Source organism: Pseudorca crassidens, chromosome 8 (assembly GCF_039906515.1).
Source record: "Pseudorca crassidens isolate mPseCra1 chromosome 8, mPseCra1.hap1, whole genome shotgun sequence".
Lineage (NCBI taxonomy): Eukaryota > Metazoa > Chordata > Mammalia > Artiodactyla > Delphinidae > Pseudorca > Pseudorca crassidens.
In genome coordinates, this window is record NC_090303.1 from 77,804,915 (window position 1) to 77,824,089 (window position 19,175).

Sequence of the window (19,175 nt, forward strand, 5' to 3'; positions counted from 1 at the left end):
TTGTTAAGGAAATTAGAAAAAGAGATGCTTTTGGTTCTGACTGAGCAAGTTATCTACTCAATTTTTATTTAAATTATGGAAGAGATGAAATCTAGCAGTTGATTTCAAATATTGTATTCCTTAGACTCATTTTCTTTTAAAAATTACTTTAAGAAACTGGGATATGAAAACATTGAGAATATAAATTGACCTAAATGGGCATATGTTTGTATTGTATCAGCCAGCTACATTATCAATTAGCTCAAAAGCCAAACTTGAAATGTAACTGGGCACTTCTTTGTCATTTCTCAGTGAAGGCACACACTCTTTTTTTTTTTTTTTTTTTTCCTGTACGCGGGCCTCTCACTGTTGTGGCCTCTCCCATTGCAGAGCACAGGTTGCGGACGTGCAGGCTCAGCGGCCATGGCTCACGGGCCTAGCCACTCCGCGGCATGTAGGATCCTCCCGGGCCGGGGCACGAACCCGTGTCCCCTGCATCGGCAGGCGGACTCTCAACCACTGCGCCACCAGGGAAGCCCAAGGCACATACTCTTATAGATTACTTTTGGATTTTGGAAATAGTTATTATTACTTTATTCAATCATTTCTTCTCATATTTTTCCCCCCGCTAATATTTTTGAACGGTGAAAGTGCTTACAATGTATAAAAATTAGACACAAATTTTTACTCTTTAGAAAATATTTATTGACACGTTTTAATTTTCTTTCCATTTTCTGAGAAATAAACATAATACACAAAATACAGTAAAATGCACTTTTCCCATTTCAAATAAATATAGTTTACTCTTATAAAAAATTTAATAATCTGTGTAATTCACCACAGTATCTTAATCAGTGAAATAAGGCAAAGAAAATCTCTAGCTAAATTGTCACTTATTTTTATGATTCTCTCAACTTTTTGCTGGGGAAAAGGAAAACTATTCTCTGTAGAATTATATTGAGACTTGGAGACTGCCACTTCTTGTTTGGAGAAAGCAAAGATAAGTTCCTTTACAAAGTGTTTAGTGTCAAAAAGAGTCTCAGTTTGGCAGAAAGATAATATCCAGGTCTTTGCTGAATGAACTAAGTTATATGTAAACTTTTTTGTTAATACTTCCTAGAGACCAGACTACATTCTGAATTATAATGATTCCTTTGTATCACACTAGTCATTTTTCAAAATTAGTGGTTAAGTATTTAAATTAATAGTTATGTATGTAATATAAACCCAAGACAGAATTTTAAAGCTCTATTAACAGGGAAGGTTAAAAACAATGCTTCTATAACAGGACGAATGTATCCATTTCACAATTGTTATGCTTAAAGTTATAAGAACTGAAATCTACTGAATTATACAGACTTAACACAGACTCATATACACATATATCCCTGATCAGTTTAAGACAATGTTTAAGTTTGCTCTTGTAAGTAGTAAGAATATTTTTATTAACCAGCAAAAATCATGTTTAGGTAGTCACCAATCTTCAGAGTGTACTTATGTATAGCCTATTTACCCTCAAAAGAATATATCACCAAGTAATAAAAGTCATTAGTACTGTCTAACTTCCTATGTTAGCAGTTATTTGGAACTTTATATACTAGCAAGCTTATGGAAGTGAATCAAATTCACTGTAGCTCCAATCCCACAATAGCATGGCTCATTTACATGGATGCAGAAATGCTGGTCGAACTATGCCAAAGCATAAACCTCAAAGCATAACTGTGTCCAGTAAAAATCTTACACAGGCTATAAAGTGGGTATTAGATCAGTCCTTAGCATTATAAAGGGCATCAACTATTGTCCAGGTGGTGCCTTATAATATACATACTTTTCCCACTTTCTTCTAAAGGCTGGAACATTATGTGCTTGGGTATCCTTTTATGGCAACATTTTTATTTCTACACACTTCTGAAACAGTTAAGTGTGTGCTCAAAAAATTCACAAGTCCAATAAAATAAATTTGTGGTTTTCTTCTTTGACAGTCTTTATAATTCCTCCATCTCAAAGTGTGTGTTGAAGCTGTTTGCCATGGACGTGTGTTCAAAGATCCTTGACAGGCTTGGTTTCAACAGTTCCACTGAGTGACAAGGCAGGTGCTGATTGGTGTCATTCTTCAGGGCCGTCATTTGGTCTGTCCCAGGCTCCCTTCTATCATAGTAGAGAGCCCAGAGCAGAGTAATGGTGAGAATCATGGCCAGGATCTGTGTCACTCCAATGGAGATCCCCAGAAACCTGAGCACCTGCAGTTGTTTGGTTCCTCTCAAAAAAGAATACATCTTCTTCCCACAACCCTGTAAAAGAAATAACACAGTCAATGTTACTTTGGATGTGTTACAGTGGGTCAAAATAGTGAAAACAAGTCATCTGTATCAGTTAGTGGAACCAAACGACTTGAGTTATAAACTTGAAGACAGTGACTCTCAACAGGGAGCCCCTATGAGCAGCTGGAGGAGAGACAGAGGTGCGCACTCTTTGAAAAGCCTGCCCATGTGATTCTGAAGAGTCTACTCCTTCTGCTGGCTTCCCCACAATCTGAAATTGAGACTGGTATAAAATACAACATCTAGAGCAGGGGTGAGCAAAATTCTTTTTGTAAAGGGCCAGATAGAAAATCGTTTAGGCTGTGCAGGTCACACGGTCTCTACTGCTATCACTCGTCTCTGCCACTGTAACAGGACACAGCTATAGACAGTATGTAAATCGATGGATGTGCCTGGGTTCCAATGAAACTTCACAGATAAAAAGACGGTAGGCCAGATTTGGGGCTTAGGCCATATAGATGGATGACCCCCTGATACAGACTGATCTGAGATTTTTGAAAATAATGTGTCATTATTATTATTATTTGCATTCACTGTTTGATTATAGCTCATTTGGTCAGACATTTTTCCTTAAAGATCAAGAATGTTTCCCCAGTCTGTTGCTGAAGCTTGCCAGTGAGTGGAAATCAATCTGTTGCCTTCCTCCTACTGCACATGTGTGCACACACTTCTGTCCACTGCCTGTAGCAGAAGTACACATGGGGGAATTTCTATCATGACACCAAGTTTTAATTCTACCAGGTAGGGGTTTGAAAGGTACCTTTAGCTCCCCTTCAGGCTAGAGACAGCTGACTTCAAAAGATTAGCAAGGTTTCCCTTTGTGCTTAGTTTTAACTACAAAGGCTAAGGAGTGCCTGTCGTAGATATAGAAGAGATTTCTGAAAGAAGAGGAGAGGAGGGGAAAAAAAGTTAAGAGAAAGAAGAGTCATGACGGAGGAAAATGGGGGGCAGGAGGAAGCAAAGAAAAGAAGGTAGAATGGGTCTAACAATTGTCATAAGTTACCTATTAGGTGATCAATGCATAGGCTACTTGGCCCTGTCTCTAGTGAGCCCACAGCATAGAAAAGATAATTTACCCTTCAAAAGGGAAGCTGATTCTAAATTAAAGTGAAAAATCTAGAAAAAGTTAAAATTATAATAAAATTCACGAACTTTGAAGATTCTGAGATTTTTCTCTATTTGGATGATAACAAATTAGCCTGCCAGTTTCATGGATGTTGCAGAAGACAGAGACAAAGGGCTTTATTACTTATAGCAATAGCAATAGCCAGGGTACATGCCAGTTCCTCAAGTCCCAAGGGCAACATGAAGAAGGCCAGATGATGCCTGCACACACAGAGGATTACATTATGGGAAAGGAACCCCAAGCTTAGGGAACCCTAATATTTTATAATGGGCAGTAAGTGCACCTGCCCCTCATATTGGAGAGAGACATTATCTTCATTATACTAGACAGTAAACAAATCTTCATTATACTAGACAGTAAACAAAAAGTAAACATAGACTGTATACTAGACAGTCTATGCAAACACCCTTGAAAAGACAGTCCAGAACAAAGGCAGCCAGTGTCTCTACTTGTAAGACACACAGAAATGCAAGAGACCCATGGAAAATTATCTCCCAACAAGAACTCGACTTTTTGAAGCTTTTATTCTGAGTTTGGGATAAAAGTGACTCAGTGCTTACCCTGCTGAGGCAGTCACATGAATAAAAGGAAACTGATAATTATTAAAATAACTGCCTCCTTGTTTTATTCCCCAGATTCCATAAGTAACTAAATCAAGGAAAGCAAGACTATTGAATCAGTTGCTAATTTGTGCATTATACTGGAGGAGAGGAATGAATAATATGTAATTCTTAGATTTCCAAAGACACTGATCAGTAAGTGTACCCTCATAAGCCATTGCTGTCAAGAAATAAAAATCATGTAGAATTAGTCACAGACCCATTTCAATAACTACCATTTTTGGTATACTATGTAATGCAAATTAACAGCAAAACGTTAGCAAAGTTTCATCAATTTCACCAAAAAGGAAGTTAAAATATTTATAATTAATACTACTTAACACTGGTTTAGTAAAATCACTTCTCTGGTCTTCATACCTATTTAATACACACACACGGTGTGTGCATGGGTGCACGCGCACATGCGCATGTGCGCGCGCACACACACACACACACACACACACACACACACACACTGTGGGAAACCAAAATAGATGTCACAATCTCCGAAATTCAAATATTTTTCAAAGAGTTCCACTCAGGTAGTCTATCAGAGCCCATTCACTCTTATGCTTATGTGTAATTCCAACAAGCATCCTTATAGGACACCATATAGATCATGACCTGTAGAGTCAGAACTGTGAATTCAGATCCCTCCTCTGCTACTTATAAACTATGTGACTTTGGGAATGTTACTTAATCTCTCTGTGCTTCAGTTTTCTCATCTGAAAACATGAATGATAATAGTGCCTACCTGTTTGGGATGTTGGGAGAATTCAATGAACAAGCACATTTAAACATTTAGAATGTGATCTCACATATGGTAAGAGCTCAGTAGGAATCAGATGTAACTGGTACGTCAGCCCACAGAAGATTAGAAAGCACAAATTAAAAGAGATGCAAAATCTATGAAAAGCAGGTATTAATGGACAAGAAGGAGTACAACACCTTTTTAGAGTATAAAGTACCAAAAGTACAGCATTGTGTCACCACCGAGTATTAATGAAACAGTCCTTGCCCACAAGAGTCAAGGTGGCGGCCACTGTTTCTCAAGAGAGCGATGTAACTATCCAAAAAGATTTTTGCCACTGAGATGATGGATCATGAGCCTCGTCACGAAGCAGAGAAATCTTTAACATAGTTTGAAAAGAGACAACCAAAAATACTTAATTAAGAGGGTTTAGCTTCAGACATTTGGGAAATTAATTTATATTAACTTATCATTTAACATCATTGCTAAGTAATGCAGCACCAGATCATCAAATCCATCTTTAAAGAAATTGATATAAAATGGCTTTGCATTGTTCAGTTGATTCCTTAACTATGTTTTCAGTATTTATTACAAAGATGGTTCTTTAATGGATAAAGAATCAGCATGCGATACCAATATGTTGGTAATAATAATAAATTCCACAATTAAAGCTAAACTACTCATGAAATACATATGCTGATGATTCAACCTTGTGAAATGCTGTAAGTCAATTATTGTTTGATTTCTACCTTTTCAGTAGTCCCTGGTGCTTAAATTTTACCCATATAGTTCTTCCTGTTGGTATAAGATCTCCCACCCCTTTAGACTAATTCACTCTAAGCTGAATGTGCAGAAAAGGTAATATTTTTTTTTAATCTGTGACTAAAACACAGCAGAGATTGATAACTAAGCTACAGTCTACTGTGTTTCATATTTTGGCATCAGGTAAAGTCTCTTTCAATTTTATTTTAAACAATCACATTTACCCAGAAATAAGGTACAGCAAATTATATCATCTAGGATGGTTTGGGAATGTGATATATTAGATAACACCGAATGTTCTAGAGTGGGAGGGGAACTTGGAAGTCAATAATTCAACTTTCTAACTTGTAAAAATATGGTTAAAAAGCACTTCTACAGTGCCATCCACAAAACTGGCAGAGAATAGTCTCTGAATAGTCTCTCCCCTACATAAACAATGAAAGCACTAGCAAAAATTGTGAGAATCAACTTTTTTAGAACTCTGGAAATTAACCAAACACTTGCAGCAATCTGGGGAGCATTTATTCAAGAAAAGCACCTGAACCTCAGTAAGAACAAAAAGCTTTGTGGCACTTTAATTTGCCTTATTCCCATCTCCCCTCCCCAGCTCTGCAGGAGCCTTGAAAACAAACAGCCTACGATTATGGTAAAAACCGTGGTCTGGCAGCCACCAAAGGCAACAGAATAGGGCTGGAGCTCCTTCAAAGCCCCATTCTCAGAGAATTGTCATTATTTGTCCTATCTGGGGGTTCCCTGGAAGAGCTCACTTGCAAGGCTGTCTTTATTTGACTCGACTTGCAGCTCAACCAGGGCGACAGCCTTTTCCCCTGGGGATAGTTGTCAAAAGCATTTAGAGGTAACTGTTCAACACTGAGGCTGCCTGAGGTAGTGGATAACAGTTGCACACAATGGGCTAGTCAAAAGTTTAAAAGGAAAAACTGGAGAATGTGAAATCCATAGGGAGTTTGGCAGAGCTCTAACATATTTGTGGGGATCTAGAAAGTTACACATGTGAGTAGAGCTCTGCTCAAGCCCAGGGCTGTGCACAAGCTCAGGAAAGACCTAAAAAGGCCCTAAGATCTCACTTCTGGTTAACCTTGAGGCTCTGTACACCCTTGGCAAAGGCTGGGAGACTTACTGGTTCCAGGTATCTAAAGGAAACTTCAGTTCATTCATTAAGTGACCACTAAGCTAAGTGAGCCAAGATTTCAGTGGCCACACAGGACAGCGAGTACAGACTTTACAGAATTAGTTCAGAAAAGTAATTAATGAACAAACACAAACAACAAACTTTGGGAAGGGGGGAGAATCTGATTTCCAAAGTTGCCACATTATATTATTTTAAATGTCCAGTTATCAACAACAACAAGAATTATAACACATGCAAAGAAACAAAAATGTATGGCGCGCACACACACACACACACACACACACACAAAAGCCATCAAAAAAAAAAAAAAAGCTCTTCTAAAGAAAAGGACTCCCTGCTTCACTAGACAGCCCTTTCCACACGTGGACAACACTAATTCTTAACAAGCATTTCCCTGTTGAAAACTGTCTTCCTAATAAGGATGCAGTAGTCCTAATTCTGCTCTTGTGACTTGTTTTCCATAAGGTAGAGAGCCATATTTGAAGTGTCATCACTTTCCCTTTAACCACTCGCTTCCCTAGGCTAAATATTCCTATAGCTCTGTCATGTTTTCCAAATATAGACACTTCATCATCCTGATGATTTCTTTCTGGATGGTGTTGATTTTGTCAATGTTCCTTTGAAAATAAAACTGATTTCTAACTCTAAAAAGCTAGAAAATGCAATGAAATATTAAGACAATCCAGGCTGTTGTGAATGGGTTTGGATGCCAGTGAAAAAAGCTTTTCAGTTCCACCAGAAGAGTGGACATGGGATTGTATCAATATTGCTCGGTCAGGACCTGGCCTCCTTAGAGTTCACTGGGCCCGAAGATTGTCTCCCTGTTGAGGTGGGCAAGGGTCGTTTATTCAAAGCAAAGGTTCTAGTGAGACGCCTCAGTTTTTATAAATAAGTCAGTCTTATTACTTCCTCATTTAGTTTACAAAGATAACCCCCAAACAAGACAGAATTTTAGTATTTAGTTTAGTACTAAGTTTGTTATCGGAATTCATTACATTATATGTTATTATTCTCTATCAGGAACTCCTCAGAAAGAGGTGTTATCTACAGATTATTTAAAATAAATGAAATCAATTGATGTCTCTAGGTACTCTAAAATGTCAAACCAGACCACCAAATTCTGCCACGCTGGAATGTATTAACCTGTGCCCCTGCATATTATTTTCCACTGAAGTGTATTTTAATGTTACTGAAGAACACCATAAGAAATTTCTCTACAAAATTTGTGAAAAATAATATTGAAGATATTTTCCTAGATAACTTAGAGTAGTAGATATAAAATCGACTTGAAAAAAATACTTTTGGATTTTGCTCCCTTTGAAACATTAGAATACTTGCCCTCCAACATTAAAATGATGCAGGTGATTATGTGCCATTTCACCTGGGCTTTCAGAAAGCTCAGGGGCAAATACGAAAGTCAACCACAGTTATCCCATTTGCCTTCACGTTAAGCATATCTAGCTACTCTTTCCTTCATCCTGACTTTCCATTGCTATTTATGTAGCTTTCCCTTCCAGTTTTATCAAGCTATAATTGACACACAGCACTGTATAAGTTTAGGGTGTACAGCATAATAATCTGATTTACATATATCATGAAATGATTATCACAATAAGTTTAGTGAGCATCCATCATCTCATATAGATACAAAATAAAAGAAAAAGAGGAAACATTTTTTCCTTGTGATGAGAACCCTTAGGATTACTCTCTTCACAACTTTCATATATAGCACACAGCAGCGTTAATTATATTAATCACATTACATCCTTAGTACTTATTTATCTTATCCAATGCTACTTATTTGTATTATTCATCCATTGTATCCTTTTGTTGTATGCTGCATTAAATCCTTTAATAAAAACAGATACAAAGTATAAATATACAAATAAAAGCACAAATCTCTCTACATGGCACACAATTTGATATTTCTTTGGTAACTTAGGAGGCATTGTAGAAACTTGCAGCCTACTAGGTAGGTATCATGCTGAATTCCAATGAACTATTTACACAATTACTTAAAGTTAAGGATTAACTTTCCACAAGAATATTCCTCTTCCTGAGAAGACAGTATTTTTCCAGATTTCTGTGTATAAAATAATTGCCTGCCTCAGCCACTCTTTAAATTCTTCGTAGAAGCAGCTCCAGGGTTTACTGTCCATTCTGCATCACCCTCTTTGAAGTAATTCAGTCTGAACACAAGTTGTGAGCTTATTCTGAGCCAGTCAAATAATCACGCATAAGGTTTACACTTTTTCAGTGTAAACTCGGAAGTTTTTGTTGAAAAGCAAGACACTAAGTCTAGAGAAGAAAACATGGAAATACGTCTCTGTAATCTATTGTACTGTTCATAGATATTTAGTTGCATAAACAAACATTTCTGTTGAGTGGGTCAAAAGGGGAAATAGAAATGTTAGAGTTCAAAACTGCATTCCATTTCACAAAGGTTTTTTTATTCAAAATAGGAAGGAACAGAATTGCATTTATTTGCTTTTCTCAAAATAAAATACTCTGAGGTGATTTATCCTGAATATGTTTTCTTCCTAGATAAAGCCACATTAATAACCTCAGATAATTCAAAGGTATGAATAAGACAAGTTAGCCAGTCTACTTTACTTGCTGCAATATTAAAATTCTGGTCGACTGTAAATAACAACACTACCTTTTTATCAGAGAAAAATCACTAAACCCCATATTTCCTGGAATCTATTTGAAGGCATGTCAGGATGCCTCATTTCACTTGAGGAAATTATACACTTGAAATTATTCTCTGATCTGTCTCCAAAATGAGTTTCTAAAATTAGAAGAACCCCCGTGGCTTTTCGGTACTCAATATTCACAAGGCACATCAAAAAATTAGGCAGACCTCTAATGTGCTTATGAAGATAAAGTATAAATAAAATCTAGGTGCCAATACATGCCAGTATTGATATTCCTGTTGTTGAGTTTTCATCATAAACATAACTCCCAAGTTTGAAATGACGTGTTCATTACCAGGTACAAATATATAATATTCAGATCTATTTATTTTAAAATTGAAAGCTGAGTGATAGCAGTTCATGAGTTCATGAGCTTTAAAGAGGTTGGAACAAAAGTTCTCCACTGATAATCATAAGCTCTGCAGGGAAATAAATCCTTCCTTAAAAAAATAAAATTCAACAGCAAGTAATAAAATTTACTACAGGATTTTCTGTTCTCTTAAGAATAAAGTTAGCCAAACCCATACATAGGAAATGCAGCAGAAAAAGTCTTCACGTATCTCAAAAAACTCACATCTCATTTAATCCTCACAAGTTCCCCATTAGAGAAGCACAATCCTCAAGTTTAAATGACTGTGTTTATTGAACATTTGTCATTTTCACCAGATATGTGGTTATAAAGAAACTAGCTTCAGCAAACTCAGAAGGTGGTATTCTCCCTAGGGAGGTGAGGTCCAGGGGCAGGCATTCCCTGCCTCACTGAGCAGAACATGTACAAAGCCCTCATCAGACGTCTCTCACTGGGCCCTTCTGTCCCCTAAATATTTGTCCTTAAGAAGTGGGAAGGTGTGAAAACAAGCAAAGTGGGAAACCACATGAAGTCCCCAAAACACTGACCTAAATTCTACCTTCAACCAACACAAATAGAACTAGAAAATGAGTATTTTCCTGTATTACTAGCAAAATTCTGGGCAATTTGGTTAGTTAAACATCTAATCATAGATCACTAATTTTTCTATTTACTCTAATAAATATGTTAACAAGTTCCTGTTATTGTCATTAGCTACCACCATGCATTGAAGATTTGTGTTTATTATGTGCCTAGTGGTTTGCTAAGGGTTTCTTAAGTAGCTCTATTTATTTTTATAAAACCATAATGAGGTAGGTACTATTATTATCTCATTTAATAGACAAGAAAATTGAGGTTTAGAAGTGGAAAAAAAATCTATAAACACTCAGCCTTCTCCTCACCATGTACTCCACATCTTGAAATTTTAGTGCCTAACTGAAGTATGGGCTTTGGAATCAAATAGATCTGAGTTTAGACACTTACTAGCTCTATGAAATTGGACTAGGTCACCGAGCCTCTTTGTGCCCCACATTTCTCATCTGTAAAATGGAAATAATAATACTGTACCTTCACAGAAATGTTTTAGGGCTGAAATGATGTAATGTATATAAAATGCTTGCTCACAGAGTTGTGTATGTGTCTCCTATTTGAAAAATCCAATGTGTACTTTTCAATCCCTAATTTACTTTAACTCTCAGCTATTACTGTAGTGGATACTACAAACCCGCACTATTCTAAGGGTTGTAAACATGCTAATTCACTCACCAAACAACTTGAGATGGGTACTCTGGTTATCCTCACTTTACAGGTAATAAAAATGAAGCACAGAGACGTTTAAAACTTGCCCCAGGTCACACAGCTAATAAGGAGTAGAGGGAAGGTTTAACCCAAAGAGTCTAGTTTTGGAACCTAGCCTTAACATCTGAACCACGTTTCCTCACTAAGGAAAACTCATTCTTAGAATCCTCTCCTTCTTTGACTTTCAGGACACTGCTTTCCATTTCTTCTCTACCTACAACAGGTGCCTTCTCCACTGCCCTTATGGGTTTCCATTTCCCAACTTCTGTCCTCTGCTGCATACCTTACACCATCTCTTTGTGTGGTCTTACCTCCTCCTGTGCATGTATTGCCTCATACACACTGATAACACCTGTAAACTGACAGTCCCCCCACCTGCTCTAGGCTGTTCTCTACTCTTCACAGTAGGTGGCTTTTTCTAGGGGAACACAGCCTCCTAGCCAGAGACCACATTTCCCAGCTTCCCTTGCAGCTAAGCACAGACATGTGAACCAAGAGAATGTGAGCAGAGGTGCTGAGGGCAGAGCTTCATGCACTGGACGTTCTCCTTCCTACTTCCTCCTCCTCCCAATTGACTGGAACTGGAGGAAAACAGGGGCAACTTTGGAAGACAGGTGTCATAAAAGGTGATGCTATCTCACCCCTGGGTCCCTGGGTGAACTTGTGCAGCAGGGCTGCCTGGCAGCCTGGACCAGCTGAGTGGTGCATGAGAGAGAAATTCGAGTCCTACCTCATCCAAGCCACTGTATCTGGAGTCAGCACTTTCCTAATTAGTGCACACAAATCCCAGATCTCTGGCTGAGTTCCGTCTCCTGAGCTTCATACTTCCTACTGGGTTTCTGCACATGGAGGACTTGACAGGAAGCTTAAACCCAGCATTTTCAAAATGGAACTAATCAAATCCTATCACTCCCCTCAATGAACAGCTTTCTCATCTCTCTAGGGTCCAAGTCAATGTCAGGTGTCCTTGTCCTTGCACCTTCCCTGTCACTCACTCCCCACACCCACCCCAATCATCATTCAGTTCATTCTCCCTCTTAAATATCTTTCATATTCATCTCCTTGCCCTCCTCAGTGGCACACCTGAATTCCAGCCCTTACAATCCCTCACAGTGAATTACCTGCACAGTTTTCCACCTGATTTCCCCCCGTCAAGACCCAATTCTCACCTCAACTTCTGCTCCACAATGCCGACCTAATGATTTTTTTTTTTTTTTTTTTTTTTTTGCGGTATGCGGGCCTCTCACTATTGTGGCCTCCCTCGTTGCGGAGCACAGGCTCCGGACGCACAGGCTCAGCGGCCATGGCTCACGGGCTCAGCCGCTCCGCGGCATGTGGGATCTTGCCGGACCGGGGCACGAACCCGTGTCCCCTGCATCGGCAGGCGGACTCTCAACCACTGCGCCACCAGGGAAGCCCAACGACCTAATGATGTTTTAAGCACATATCTAAAATTGTTACTTTGTGCAGTACTTTTTCAGGTCAAAATATTATAATGGCTTTCATATCAGTACCTTCTAAAGGCAAAGTTTGCAAGTCTCTACTAATAAAGCACAAGAGGAAAAGTTGCTTGAATACTGAATAGGTAACAGGAAGCTCACAACTGAACTCTGCTGAGAAAGAGAATGAAAGAAAAGAAGAAGGCATTTGTATACCTGAAGCAAAACTGGCAGAATAGTTCAAGGCCTGATTAGATCAAGTGAAGCTTGAATAGAAAAGGGATTCATCCCCCCTCCACCAAGACCAAACTCGTCCTACAGGGCTTCAGATGATAAAACAGATATCACCCCAAGTCCGAGTCAACCTGATCCCTGCCAGCAGTTACGGAGGAGATAATGAAGTCAGCAGAGAGGCACGAGGGAGGGTCTTTGCCTTTATACAAAAGAAAACTGAGAATGGAACTTCTTAGGTATATTCCATCTAAATAACCACTGGGCTTGAAAGCTGCCTATGGTTCACTATCTGGGCAGGAGATTCTTTGAGTGTTTAGCTGAGAATGGAGCTTCATTATTAATCAATCAGAATCCCATGGCAACTCTGATCTCAGTTTTACTTTCCTAACAATGTCTCAAATTTGTGAACCTGTTTGCCACTTCATTCGGCAACTACTCACAGACTTCGGGATAAAATGCATGCGTTAGCAGGATATACAGGGCTCTTCGTGAGCCAGCGTCTGCCCTGTCCAGCCCTCCTCACGCCTGTGCTCCCGCTGTGCTGTCTTGCTTCCAGCTCTAACGCTGCACCATTGCCTCTGCCTGAAATGCCCTTTTGGGCCCCATACCCCCCAAATGATTTCTGCAACTGGCTAACACCTGCTTAGCCTTAAGACTGGAGGCCCAGTGAACTACTACCCGCTCTGTGGGCTCTCACTGCACATCTCAATCGCAAAGACAGTGGCAATGAAGGACTGCCCACCCAGTGTCAGGCTCCTTCCTGTGTCCCAATCAAGATCATCTCATTCCTACCTCTTCTTTTAGCCACTGATGTGAGGATCATTTCTATGCAGATGTGATCAACCTCACATCAGTGCAACTGGATGGTACCTGGCCAGGGGCCTAAGCTGTTACCTCTTGCTTCCTGCCTTGGGCTTCTCTTTCAACACTTGCCCCTAATTTTGTTTGTTTGGGGTGTGGAAATTTACTTGGTCCCAAGAAGAATCTCACTAGCAGCTTAAGAGCTGGATTCCCTGGGAGAAAAATAATCCATCCCACAACTAGGTAGAGATTGCCATAAGGCCACACCCCCATTTCCCCACCATGTCCTTTTGTACCCACTGTACTCTGTCATGTTTCTTCCTCTGGCTCAGAAGTGCTGAGATAATATTTCTATGTGTAGGATGTTGTGTGTGAAAATTATAAAATAAAAGTTGTTTCTATTAGTCAAAGCAGACATATAGTACTGACTCACCTTCCTAATTCTAACAAAGATGATGACAGGGGAAGAGTGTTAATAAAAAGTGTTGAGAGCTGAGATACTTCTCCCCAAAACTGTACACGGATTATAAAACAAATACCGTTTGCCAAGGACAGCAGTGTGCAAAGGAGATGGGTGAGGAAGGACCTCCAATCTGGGTGAGGGCTGAATTCTTAACTCTCAGCTCACAGAAAGGTTAATACACAACTGAGAGAATAAAAACCTCAGACAAGCCATCCCACATGGTCACCATGAGCTGCCCCCAGCTTTAACCTGGGGGAGCACCCCTGCATGTCCATTTACTATCTGTGAGCATTGGAGACCTATACACACCATCACCATCTGGGTTCTTCATCTGGCAAGTCAGGACTCAGAAAGATCACATCCCCTTCACACTCACACCCCTGCCCTCTTCCAGCTCTTTATTTGTATGTAGAGGTTTTCTGTTACTCAGAAAAGAAATAAACAACCTTCTAAAGAGGCAGAAATGGCGTGGAGCAAAATCATTTGCCGCAAAGGAAATTATTAAGAGTATTTGATATTCAAACCCAATATGCCATGGAACATACCAAGACTAAGCATCCAAAGAACAAGTGTCCCAAAGGCACACAGCTTCGTAGAAACCATCTTTCTGTCCGGCCCTTACATAACCTCTGTGAATAACTATTCTGAAGAAGCAGTCAATCTCGTTTTGTAGTTAGGAGAAAAACTACTGTTAACAGTAGTTTTTCTCCTAACTACAAAACAAAGAAATGTGGTTTTGGAAGCATATTTTACTTGACTCTCTCCCTCTTGGTTTTACGTTTTGAGTTGGTCCATTTGAAGTAGGGCCTGTTGTGAGCTTGTTTACATCCATTTATTTTTCTTGAGGTGGCATTTCAGTTTCTTTGAGGAGGTGTTTTTTTTCTTCATTTCCTATCTGAGAGCAAACACTGCAACTATTCCCTACAACTGTGGTTCTTCACACTTTTAGGTATGGAGCCCCAAGAAAAGCTGATGAAAGCTATAGATCCTACTCACTGAAAAATGCATGTAAAATATCAAAAACAATTTCAACAATACCACTTTTCTCTTGAAGCCCATCCAAGAGCACAGGTCCATGGGCAAGGGGTTAGAAGTCCCTGTTCTACCAAAACTTTTTTTCTACCAGCCTTCTTTATTCTCTCTCTCGTCTTATTCTCCAATCAAGTCTAGAACTTTAGTAACTGGTATGATGGAAAACTCGGCAGGTGAAAGAAGGAAAAGACGCATCTCAGTCTTGTATTTTACCAACTTAAACTCTGAGTCTGAGGTTTTGCTGAAGCCAAGTCTCACACCCACTGTTTAGACAGTGTGGTTACACAAACAGTCCCAAACTGCAGGGTAGGAAGCAGTCAGGAATCGTTGGTCCAGGCCACCTCCAGGGGGGCTTATACACTGCAGTTCCCTAGGCTAAAAAAATACTCTTCAATGGATCTTTGCATGGCTGGATCCTTCTCACCAACTGGTCTCGGTTCAAATGCCACCTCCTAAGACAGCCTGTTCCTAAACATCCTGTCTTAAATAATTCCCTCACCAATAAAGCCATTCTTTAGCACATGACCCTGTTCAGAGTCTTCAAAGTGCTTACCGCCACCTGAAATGATTTTTTATTGCTGTTTTTTTCTTGTTAAATGTCTATATCCCTAACTAGAACATAAGTTATATTGGAGGAGAGTTTTTTGTCTGAAACATTTTCCATGGTATCTTCAGCGTTCACAATAGCACTTGGAGCCCAGGAGGCATTCAAAACTGTTTGAATGAATGAATGGGATAGAACCAAATTGAGGGTCAGAGATAGTTTTATAGATTTTTAAATCTATACTTCTATACAAGATTTTATACAATCTATACTTTTAAATCTATACTTTTATACAAGTGGATAGCTCATTATGGATGTTTGAGGGGCTGTGTGCCAAACCCAACAATACCACTGATGGAAATGTTTTTAAAATGTGCGATTGTTGCTATATTTCCGCTCTGTCATTTTTCACAGATTTCAAATATGTCATAAAATATGACATATGGGTCAGGGACCATGCAGGCCACCAGATGGTTGAGAATGATTTATTTCCTTGATTTCAGACTACTGAAGAAAGACTACAGGAAGAAAGTCAGTTCTTATCTCTAAGCTTACAGAATATGAAAGATAAAAGGGACCTTGAAGTTCATCTAGTCCAGATTCACTCTTAATTTAAAAATCCATTCTACCCACCAATGACATAGTTATCTGACCTTGACTTTAATATTTTTAGTGATGAGACACTCACGACTTTACAAGAGAACCTTTCTCACAACTGGACGGATTTTGATGAGCAAGGTTTTCCGTCTATTGATTCAAAATTTCCTTCCTGTAACTTCTGGCCCTTGGAGCAACAATGAATAAGTCTAGTTCCTGTTCGGAATGATGAACTTTGAAGACCTCTAAAATATCTCCTTTCAGTACTTGCTACTTCAGAATAAATTTCCCAAATACCAACAGCTGTCCCTCACTTGTTCACCCTTTCAGACCCCTCATCTTTCAGGTGGATGATCTCTGGGCACACTGCAACGAGGAAACGTATGTTCTCCTGGGCAAAGTGGAATTAAGTCTTATTTTTAATGATGGATTTAATTGTACTTTTGCCATAAAGCTACTAAGTGATCCACTTTTGTAAGTCAGCTATGCATATAATTATGCACTATGTTACCAATCTCAGCATCTGTTATTAACTGTAAAATGCAAAAGCAGATTACTCTCATATAATGAACCTCTGTCTCTGCTGGAAGTTTGTCTAAAGAACATCTTGTCACTGATAATGTCAGCTTGCTTTTCAAAGTCTTTTGATGAAAATATGAGAAAACTTTTAAAATAATATGGGCCATCAATTTGCACTTGCACAATAGTGTGGTCTCTTTTAATCTTAAAATTCATGTCACAAGCAATTCTAGACATCCTGAAATTAAAGTGTCTCATTATGAATACTACTAGCAAAAGTGAATTGCATTTTTAAACAAAAAAATTTTATTAAATGTTTAATTGACTGCCTTTCAACTAAATAATAAAACTGAAGTGAATCTGTCCATACTCAGACTTTGTGGGAAGATATGGTAAATTCATTCATGTTTTGTCATTCTCAGGATCAATATTGGTTATAATCATGTTACCAGTGTTGATCACTAAAGAAAGTAGAAATTATTACATATGTAGCCCAATAATTCCCCATATTGACTTGCTACTCCTAAAAACTAACAAAGGATTAAGTTCACACTAGGAAAGTGGATAGGTTTCAATTCACATGTCAACACTTACATCTATACTGTAATCCTCTGGGGTATTTTGGTTTTGGATTTTTCTGCAAAATGGTTTATTATCCCAGGAGGAGGCTCTCCCTGGGGCTTACATCTTAATAAATAAATGTCTGTCTGTAATCATCTGTTTTTTAAAACCTAGTGGTAAGTTATGTATTTGAATATCCACAATTACATCTGCATCTAATATTATCTTAGAAATCTTAAGCTTGGTTTCCTGTTTTATGAAATCAATAGGACTTTAACTGGTGAACTTGTTAGGTGACCATCCCTACTACAGTCACCAACCAATATTTACCTTTCACTCAGAAAAAAAGTGTAACATAATCACTGCAGAACTCAGAGACACTGACTCAATAATTCTTCGTTTAATATACAATATCTTGTATATTCCTTTTCATTCAAAGCCAAAATGCTACTAAGCATAATATGTTTAAAATGATAACATCCAAATACAATACTTCCCAGTAGTGTGAGGCACGACTATAAGTATTTTGATTATCTTTTAAAGTAAACACCTGAGTTATTCAGTTGCTTCAACAATTCTTGTTATGAGATAAATTTCATCCCCTCTAAATTCATATGTTAAGTCCCTAATCTCCAGTACCTCAGAATGTGATCTTATTTGGAAATAGAATCCTTGCAGATATAATTAGTTAAGATGAGGTCATACAGGAGAAGGGTGGGCCCCTAGTCTAATACGACTGGTGTCCTTATGAAAAAGGGAAATTTGTAGACAGATGCAAACAGGGAGAATGGCATGTAAACACAAAGGCAGAGATCTGGGTGATGCTTCTACAAGCCAAGGAACACCAATGATTCCCAACGAACCGCCAGAAGCTGAGGCATAGATTCTTCCTCACACGCCTCAGAAGGAACCAACCTTGCTGACACTTGATCTCAGACTTACAGCCTTTAGAACTGTGAGACAATAAATATCTGTTAAGTTACTCACTTTGTGGTACTTTCCTGCCCTAGAAAGACTAACACAATTCTGAATCTCTTAAAGATATTTGGCACTCCTCTTTGTGGCCTGCCTTCAGAGGCCAAAGCACTTAATTTTGGGTATCCTTAAATGTGGCAAAGGCTTGTCCTCTAAGATGAACTATTTAACAGTCAAAAGTTATTCATCTCTAAGACATGAATGAAATGAAACATTTGTGTGGGTAATCCAGCATCATTTTCAAATTCATTAATTTACACTATAAATTAATACAACTGATTTTCGAGCATCTCTACAACTGACTTTGGCAGACAGCCTAAAAGATGTTTTGAACAATGACAGTATTTCCAGGGAAAATCAGATGTGTGTGTGTGTGTGTGTATTATATTATGAATGATATAAACTGTTACTTTATGTTAATATGATTTGTGGTACCCAGATACTTGACTGGTGATGTATCTGGGAAATGATCCCAGCCCATCAGCCTGAGCAGCTTCCCTTCCACCTGATTCACATTTTGAGCTTCCATTCTAGATCAAGACTACAATGAAGCCTTCTATAAAGATGGAACTGTCTTATATCTGTGTTGGCCTACACAGGAACTGCTAGTCCCAAGTGGCTGTTGAGCCCTTAAAATGTGGCTAGTGCAACTGAGGAAATGTAATTTTTATTTTATTTTATTTTAATTGAATAGCCAATAGCCACTTGTAGCTATTGGCTACTATACTGGAATGGTGTAGTTCTAGATTTTAATTTGAAAATAGGATTTCTCCGCTAACAAAGTTTGAAAATCACCATTAAAGATGAAGGAATAGGAAAGCTTCTGCTAACAAAGGAATAACAGATGATTCTGATGAATTCTCCCGGAAAACATAAAGATGCAAGTTTCTTAGCCACTTGATAACTGACTTTAATCCCACTGAGCACCTAACTTCATTAAATCAGCTAAAACTAACATCACTGATATTAGCCAGCAGG

General features: G+C 38.6%; 1 protein-coding gene across 3 annotated transcripts in view; it reads right to left on the reverse strand.

Moving 5' to 3' along the window:
• Positions 1-660: 660 nt before the first annotated feature.
• Positions 661-19,175, reverse strand: part of TSPAN12 (tetraspanin 12) — a 65,995-nt gene continuing 47,480 nt past the window's right edge. For all 3 annotated transcript variants that reach the window (XM_067746825.1, XM_067746827.1, XM_067746826.1), the window contains one exon: positions 661-2,270. In XM_067746825.1, coding sequence (XP_067602926.1) covers positions 1,965-2,270 — 306 coding nt within the window. In that variant the 3' untranslated portion in view covers positions 661-1,964. The remainder of the gene's footprint in view (positions 2,271-19,175) is intronic.